The 8803-nt window shown below is 32.0% G+C and overlaps 1 protein-coding gene and 1 pseudogene across 1 annotated transcript; one reads left to right on the top strand and one right to left on the bottom strand.

The window, feature by feature from the left end:
- The first annotated feature begins 2837 nt into the window (after window positions 1-2837).
- On the top strand, window positions 2838-2957 carry LOC111483515 (annotated as a pseudogene).
- Window positions 2958-5481: 2524 nt separating this feature from the next.
- On the bottom strand, window positions 5482-7821 carry LOC111483192 (probable polygalacturonase At3g15720). The gene is made up of 8 exons (XM_023129343.1): window positions 7811-7821; window positions 7060-7141; window positions 6844-6981; window positions 6585-6752; window positions 6295-6502; window positions 6111-6192; window positions 5900-6008; window positions 5482-5829 (listed from the first exon to the last, which is right to left on the bottom strand). The coding sequence occupies exons 1-8, from the start codon at window positions 7819-7821 to the stop codon at window positions 5482-5484; spliced, it is 1146 nt and encodes a 381-aa protein (XP_022985111.1).
- Between the last annotated feature and the right edge of the window lie 982 nt (window positions 7822-8803).

Here is an 8803-nt window from a genome sequence, read left to right as displayed (position 1 = left end):
TTTTTTTTTTTTTTTTTTTTTTTTTTTTTTTTTTTTTTTTTTTTTTTTTTTTTTTTTTTTTTTTTTTTGCAGATACTAAATACGTTTTAATAAACAAGAAAGTTTGTCTTAATTCATAAATAAAACATCAGTTAACTTATAATCAACAAGCCATCAATGATAATTGTACATTCTAAACATCAAATTTTGTAGTATAAACATCCCTTGGGCTGTTGGATCGGCTATAAGATGAAGGACATGGAGCCTAAAATTTATCTTGTTCCATAAACATTCTTTGTTTTTGGTGTCATGTTTATTCTTTTCCACATGCTTATTACACGTAGGGCTTTTACCACAATCGAAGGGCTTTGTATGTCCAGCAATCTAAATCTACTCACCAACGGCAATGAAAGGAAGTCCCCTGGTGAAGGGTAAGCAAATCAACCATTAGTGCTCGGGCCTGTCCTCAAGACAGGATCAGAAGCACCAAAACGAATAACATACTGGCCAGCATCAGTGAAGATCTGCACCATATTTTAGACGACAACAACTGATAAAGAGATATCAGAAACGAGTGAGTGTGGGAATTTGACCTCTTAGTTGAGGCCATATGCTTTAACCCGTTGAGTTATGCTCAATCGAACATATTTTTTTCCTATAAAATCTTCCTGTTGAAGTCTCGGTTTACCGATTTCGAATGGTGCTGATGTTTCTCATCTTTGGCTTAAGCCCAAAAATGCATTTTTTCCATTGAGTCTCAGGGCATTTCAAAGCTTGATGACATGTGTTGCAAAGAACAAAACAGAACAAGAAGTACATCGCTGAGCTATGTGAGTTTGTGGCATACAGAAGCTAAGTACCTAAAGTACTTTACTCTCCAAGCCTTACTGAGTAACAATTGGACCCCAAACCCCCCAAAACCCAAACACAAACCCAATTCCCAAACTCAGATAAAACCACTCATCAATAATACTTCCTCCCTCCCTTTCTTTTCCATTTTCATTCCCAATTTCTGGGCTCACACCCTCCTTTCCGCACCTCTTCTTTAATGGATCTCCACACACCTCATTGCCAATAAAGCTATATGGAGTAAACCTTTGGAGCTGAGTACCTGTCGGAATTGGACCCGACAAGTTATTGCAAGACAAATTCAAGTAAGCTAGGAACGTTAACTCTGACATGGACGGTGGTATTCGTCCCCAGAGTTGGTTCCTTGAGAGATCAAGAGACTCCAAATCCTTCATGCCAATCCATGCTGGTATTTTTCCATTGAAGGCATTTAGACTGAGATCTAAAGCTCTCAACTTCAAGCAACTCTGAAGAGCCCGAGGAATCACTCCGGAAAGGCTGTTGTTTCGTAAATGCAACGATTCTAAGATTTGTTAGGTTGGCAATATCATTTGAGATTCCCCCCTTTAAGCCAACATAACTAAGGGTCAAATGTTGAAGATTGTGGAGAGTGTAGAGACAACTGGGTATGGTTGAAGAGTTGAAACCTGAGCTTGATAGGTCAAGATATGAAAGGGCTGACATGTTTTGAAGAGCACATGGAATTGGACCGTGGAACTTATTACCACTTAGATCAAGTGAAACAAGACTACTGAGATTTGATATCCATTTGGGTAGGAAAGACACGAAGTTGTTCCAAGAAATGTCAAGAACTAAACAAGTTTACAACTCGATAAATGTAATTCTTGAAGCGAGGGAAGCTTATTCATGTCTAGTAACCAAGAAGATGCGTTACTAAGGTCTGCATAGCTCAAATCTAGCTTCAATAAAGAATGCAAACCATGAAGCCAACCAAGATTTTCAGTATACAGCTGTGCGATGAAAGAACATCGCAAATCAAGATGGTTCTAAGTTTGATAGATTTCCCAGTTTATAAGGTATCAATCCACTAAATCCTGCGCGTGAGAGGTTAAGATAACGCAAACTCACCATTGATCCTAAAAAGCTTGGAATTCGTACCCCTCCAAAATCATTGCTACCTGAGATCAAGGTGAGTTATGTGCTTCAAATTCAAGATAGAGTCGCTTACATTTCCCTTTAATTTGTAAGCTTCCAAGAATTCATTATTTGCAAGTTTCAGCTGTTTGACATACCGGGTCGAGTTGTCACAATTGATGCCAACCCATTTGCAGCAATCTTGTTCAACATCCCACGACGAGACACGGTTCGAACGATCCACAAGCCCTTTCTTGAATCTCAAAAGGGCCTCACTCTCACTCTCAATGCAAAGAACTTCCGATGGATTTCCAGAGCTGCTGCAAATGTTCATCCCAAAGAAGAGCATTAGAAACAAAAGAAAATTTTCAGCCATCGCACAATCAAGCATGTTCGTTTTGAAATATGCTCTGTTAACAAACTGAAGTATAGATTTTATATACACTTCGCAAAACCTAATCTGGACAATTCATAGCTCTGATTCCGACAGGAAAAATAACTTTCAATTAAAAAATGTTTGGTTCGACAAATTAGAGTGAACAATGTGTAATTACAAAATCTGGTGTGTACGCTTTAGTTTATACGAAACCAAAAAGGAAGACCAATGCATATCATATTAGATTCATTGAATTTACAATGACTTTAAAAAAGATAGACGAACCCACAACCAAAGCAAAACCAAATCAAACGTGAAAAATGAATCTTCACGTGGAAGGGCCGATATAACTTTTCCATCAACATTTTGACAAATAGATTTGGTTTCTGTATCGGGAGTTGATGTCCTTATGTTCACATTATTCATAATAATGTTTGTGCAACGAGCTCGAGAACAATTCAATATAATTGCATTTTCATTTGCTGATCTTCCATGAACTTCACGATATGTGACATCGCTCACTTTCATTTTCATTTGCTGGTGCGATCATACCAGCATTAATGCACCGAATCCCATCAGAACCCCGCAGTTAAGCGTGCTTGGGTGAGAGTAGTATTAAGTTGGGTGACCACTTGAGAAGCCCAAAGCAAAGCCATGAGAACTTAGGCTCAAAGTGGACAATATCATACGATTGTGGAGAGTCGTGTTCGTCTATCATGGTATCAGAGTCAATAGATTGACAAATCCTCGAATGTCGAACAAAGGACTCCAAGAAGGAGTCAAGCCTCCTTGAAGGTACGAAGGCGGTAAAAAATGACTAAGACTCCAAAGGAGTCAAGCCTCGATTAAGGGGAGGCGTGCTTTGTTCGAGGGGAGGTGTTGGATGATGAAAGTCCCACATCGGTTAATTTAGGGAATGGTCATGTGTTTATAATATAAGAATACACTCTTTATTGGTATGAGGCCTTTTGGGGAAGCCCAAAGCAAAGCCATGAGAGCTTATGCTCAAAGTGGACAATATCATACCATTGTGGAGAGTTGTGTTCATCTATCAAACATAAAATAAAAAATACATTAGGTTAATTTTACCTTATGCCATGACCGGGGCCACAAGTGATGCCCACTATATTGATATTTGAAGATCTGTTATTAATAGCAATACAATCATCACCTACAATATTTAACATTAAAGTTAATAATAATAAAAAACGTGAAATGTCCAATATATTTTCAATTTCATGTTTGAAAATATTTAATATTGATGAATTTAGCATAATTTTTTAAAAACAATAAAAAAAATTCAAACTATTTTCTCCTTAATTTTTTAAAGGAAGTTACTGAGTACTCTGGGATAAGATAAATTACGTCAAAATTGACTTGGTTGGACTTGCAAGGGCCTTGGAATTTGAGATGTTTCAACAGGTAAGTTTTTCCAAATGGTATACATAACGTTGGGTTATCTTTTGTTGCTGCACACGCGTCATTCCAAGCTTTCAAAAAAGCCTTGACACAGAGAAACACAAAGAAAACAAGTTATTATAATAATAAAAAGAGAATCGATCAAAAGTACTTTAAACTCCTTACTTCCGAGTCATCTGTTTTGTCATTACCAGTGGCTCCATAATCAAGAACATTGAAGTAAGACTGAAGCTGATACAGTCAAAGAGCATAAAACAACAACAGAAAATAAAAAAAAAAAAAAACAAGACAAAAAGAAGCTTCATTACTAAGCTAAAATGAAGAATTTGGAGAGTAAAAAGACGAAAACAAGATGATTCAGTCAAAATTTGGATGAAAAAAATGAATGGATATGGTTTAATTTTAATTTTAATTTTTAAAAAAAAATAAAAACATATATTTTGGAAGCATACAATGATGGAAGATTAGGAAGGAAAAATAATTGGGATTTGATTAAATTATGGGATTGATAAAAGCAAATCTCCATATATGGATCAACTTTGGTTTGGTTGAAATGTATTAAAATTCTATTTTAAAAAAAAAGGAAATTTTTAAATATATATAAATCACATTTATTTTAGGTGATTTTTTAATAAATATAAATCAAATTAATTTCAGGTCATTAATTATGGGGATATTTATTTTGGAGAAATTAATAGTTTTTGTATGCATAGGTATTGTTATATGGTCCTAATTTGTAGAATTCTAAACATTATTGGTAAGTTAATTATTTTTTAAGTACAATTAGTAATCCAATTAAGAGTAATAACACTTTTATTTCGCGGATATTGTTAATATGGTTCCGAACGAGAAATGGGTTTATTATGTCCTTAAAGTTTCAATTTTTTTGAATTTTTTATGAACATTAAGAGTATATAATAAATCTCGTACTTATTCAAATTTTCAAAAAATAATTGATATACTATGAATAAATTTAAATTTTATATACGAACCAAATTTAAAATTTTTCATATTAGATTTATAAAAATTTAAAATAAATAAAAAAAATCAGGGATTAATTAAGTTTATATTTTAAAATGTAACAGAGGTTAATTTCTAAAGGATTATGAGAATTAAGATGAAAAATTTTGAAAAATATAAAATTTACCCGAAAATTTGTCATGGTATTTCAATTTTGTTAACAAAAACTTAATTTTTTTTATCAAATTAAAGGGTAAATGTGTAAAAAAAAAACTCTGAAAAATTACCAAATTTTGTCTTGAAGATTAAATATCAAACTATATAATAAACAACTATAATAATAAAAAAAAATTATTTATTTTTTATTCAAACGTCAAATATAATTATATTATGAGCGTTAAAAAAACTATTTAATGGGATTTTAATTAGGATTTGTTAGACAAACACACGACTCTCCACAATGGTATGATATTGTCCACTTTGAGCATAAGCTCTCATGACTTTGCTTTGGGATTCCCAAAAGGCCTCATACCAATGGAGAGTGTATTCTTAGATTATAAACCCATGACCATTCCCTAAATTAACCGATGTGGGACTTTCATCATCCAACAGGATTAATATCAAATAACAAATAATCCATAAATAAAAGAAAATAAAAGAAAATAAGTAAAGATCATGAGACATTAGGCCTTTAGGATTAGAACGTTCATTCCATTATACTTAATTTGGAGAAGGAACATTAATTAATCCTTTTCTCCAATGATACATTAATAAAAATATCACAAACACTTCTAGAAAGTTTACTAAAATTCTGATAAGCAAGGAACAATAGGAATGACAGATTTCGATTTTCCAATAACATTTTGACAAAACACTTTGGGTTCGTCATCGGGATGTGACATTTGTATGTCCACATGGTCCAATATAATATTGGTGCAACTAGCTTCAGAACATTTGAAGGTAATTACGTTTTCACCCGCTGATGTTCCATTAACTTCTCGATAAGTCACATCGCTCACTTTTATGCCCGTTTCCTTATTTTCCCTTGTAGATGCAAAAGATGTGTAATATTGATCAATAATGATCGGGTTTTTTACATCCTCGAATGTTATTTTTTCAAATGTGATGTTCCTTGCATATCCATATCCGCTCTGTAATTACGTTAAAAAAAATAATTAATTTTTTATAATATACATAAAATTAATTAAAACTAATTATCACCTCCCATGTCTTGATTCTAACTCCATTTTGAGTTCCCTTCAAAAGACTATCGCTCACATAGATATTTTCGACAGAGTTGAATTGCCCATCTTCTCCCAAACTCCCAACGCTACATTCAAATAAAACCATACAAAATTAAATAGGGAATTAATTAACATTTCATAAAATTAGATTTTATATTTTTTTTTTAAAAAAAAAATGATATTTTTACCTTATACCATGGCCGGGGCCGCAAGTGACCCCCTTGATAGTAATGTAGGAAGATCCGTTGTTAATGGCAATACAATCATCACCTTCAATAAAAATGTGTAAATATAATTATTTGTTTTTTTGTACAATATGCATTAAAATCATATATATAAACAATATTCCCGAAGAATAATACTATATGTTACCCGTTAACATGAAAGAATTTTGAATCATAACATTGGTTGATCTAGAAATGTCAATTCCATCTGTATTAGGACTGTCTTCAGGGGCATTAACGTGAATATCTGAGACAATGACATCATCGCAAAAATTTATGGAGATGTGATTCTTGGCACTGTCAATGTGTTTCGTATTCTGTAAATGAAGCCCGTTGCAATTGTGGAAAAATAATGCCTAAAAAACCATATATTATAAATATCAAATTTGAGTTATATACTCGATGTAAATTAAAACGTAAAGAAATTTTAAATTTTACCGTTGGGTGATCGCAGTGTTCTTCACAACCTTTCCACCAAAGAGAACCTTGGCCATTCATTTTTCCTCCTCCATTGATAGTAAGTCCATCTATGTCCACAAATTGAATCCATTTATCGTTATCACTTGGCCATGCATCTTTGCTCGGAGCCATTAGAGTTCCTTTAAGCTGCAAATTCACAATATATTTAAAAATCATATGATAAAAGAAAATGTGACAAAAAAAAAATATATTATATTATATGTGGAAGATAAATTACCTCGAAATTGACTTGTTCAGACTTGCAAGGACCTTGAAATGTAATAGGGTTCAAAAGGTAAATTTTTGCAACGGGTACTTGCAATGTTGGAATGCCATCGGTTGCTTCACAGACATCCTTCCAAGCTTTCACAAAAGCCTTATAACATCGAGAAAAATTAGAGAGCGAATCAATCAATTTTTCATGGAAATAAAAAACCGAATTTAAATTACATACTTCTGTATCATCAGTTTCGCCATTTCCAGCAGCTCCATAATCGAGAATATTGAAAGAAGATGAAGCTAATACAGCCCACGAGCTTGAAAAAAATAAAACCAGACACAAAAATAAGCTTCATTTTGCTAAAAATGAAGAAAAAAGATGGAAATAAGAAGAAGATTAAGTTCAAACGTGAAAGGATAGTGAAAATGAATGGATGTGATGCATGTTTATATAGTGTTAAGATTGAAGTGGAAAATGTAAAGTTTTTAATAGAAAAAAAATCTTTTTTTAGCATGAAAGGTTAAAAATGGAAATTATCAATTGAATAAGATTTGGATTTCTTAAATTATAGGCTTGGGATATGCAATCTCCATATATAATTTATTAAAATTTATTAAAATGTATTAAAATAAGCAAATTAGGGGTGGGGGCATTTATTTTACGTCTTTATTATTATTAATATTATTATTTTGAGAATACCAGGTGTTGGATGATGAAAGTCCCACATCGGCTAATTTAGGGAATGATCATGGGTTTATAAGTGAGGAATACTAACTCCATTGGTATGAGGCCTTTTGGGAAACCCAAAACAAAGCCATGAGAGTTTACACTCAAAGTGGACAATATCATACCATTGTGGAGAGTCGTGTTCGTCTAACACCAGGTTTTATTTTAGAGATTATAAATCAATTTCATACAAAAAAAAAAAAAAATCATTTATTTATTTTTTAAGATAGGGACATTTTCGTCCTAGTTTCACACTTACACAAAATTCATGATTTGTTTTAATATCACAAAATTCATAAATTTATTTTGTGTACTATTTAACTTAGAATTAATTAAATTTTCTGATAATTCTAAATAAAATGTAATAGAGATAAAATTTGGATATAGATAGAATAATTGTAGGCGTAATAATTTATTTTAAATTATTTTTTAAGTTAATACGATAAAACATACATTTTTTTTGTAAAATACATGAAGAGAATGATTTGGCAAGTGGAGAGCCCGAGGGGTAAAATTGGTAATAGTCATATTTTTTATATAGTACTTGAAATTTTGATTTATATAAAAAAAACGGATTATAATTAGGATTTGATTAACTTATGGGCATGAAAGAAGCAATATTCATATATACATATATATAGATAGATATATATGTGTATATCAATATTTTTTGGGAGAGAATTCCCCTTACTCGACTTTCATTCTTGATCCACTCACAAACCCCTCTAGATGAAGTGAGAGAAAGGAAAGAAGTCGATCTATTGCTCTTGTTGTTGCTTTTGGCAGTTCGGTCCGATCAGTCGGATTCATATGTTTTATGGGCTATTTGTCTTGGTTTATAGGCCAGATTCACATCATAGCATTTTGGATTTCTATTCAAATGTATTATTATAATGCAGCCAAAAGTGGAGAGTTTTTTTTCTCAATTTGGTGATTAATTAATGAGTCGAGCAATTTTATTATTTTCATTAATTTTTATTTTTATTTTTTAATGGGGTGTTTATTCTTTTTAGGCGAGAAGTTAACTTTTAGAGTTTGAACTAAAATAAGTAAGAAAAGTGATATCAGTTTTTTTTTCGTTTTTTTTGCGTGAAGGTCATAAATCGATACACAATTGAAACTCGTGTATAATACAAAATTAAAGATTTGAGAATTGATAAGATAATTTCGAGAATTGATAAGATAATTTCTAAAGTTTATGGACTACAAATATAAAAAATTATGAATTAAATTTGTAATTTCTAGATATCCA

The sequence above is a fragment of the Cucurbita maxima genome, unplaced genomic scaffold (genome assembly GCF_002738345.1).
Source record: "Cucurbita maxima cultivar Rimu unplaced genomic scaffold, Cmax_1.0 Cma_Scf00008, whole genome shotgun sequence".
Classification (NCBI taxonomy): domain Eukaryota; kingdom Viridiplantae; phylum Streptophyta; class Magnoliopsida; order Cucurbitales; family Cucurbitaceae; genus Cucurbita; species Cucurbita maxima.
Note: the sequence above shows the minus strand (reverse complement) of the source record. Positions and strands in the feature narration are given on the sequence as shown.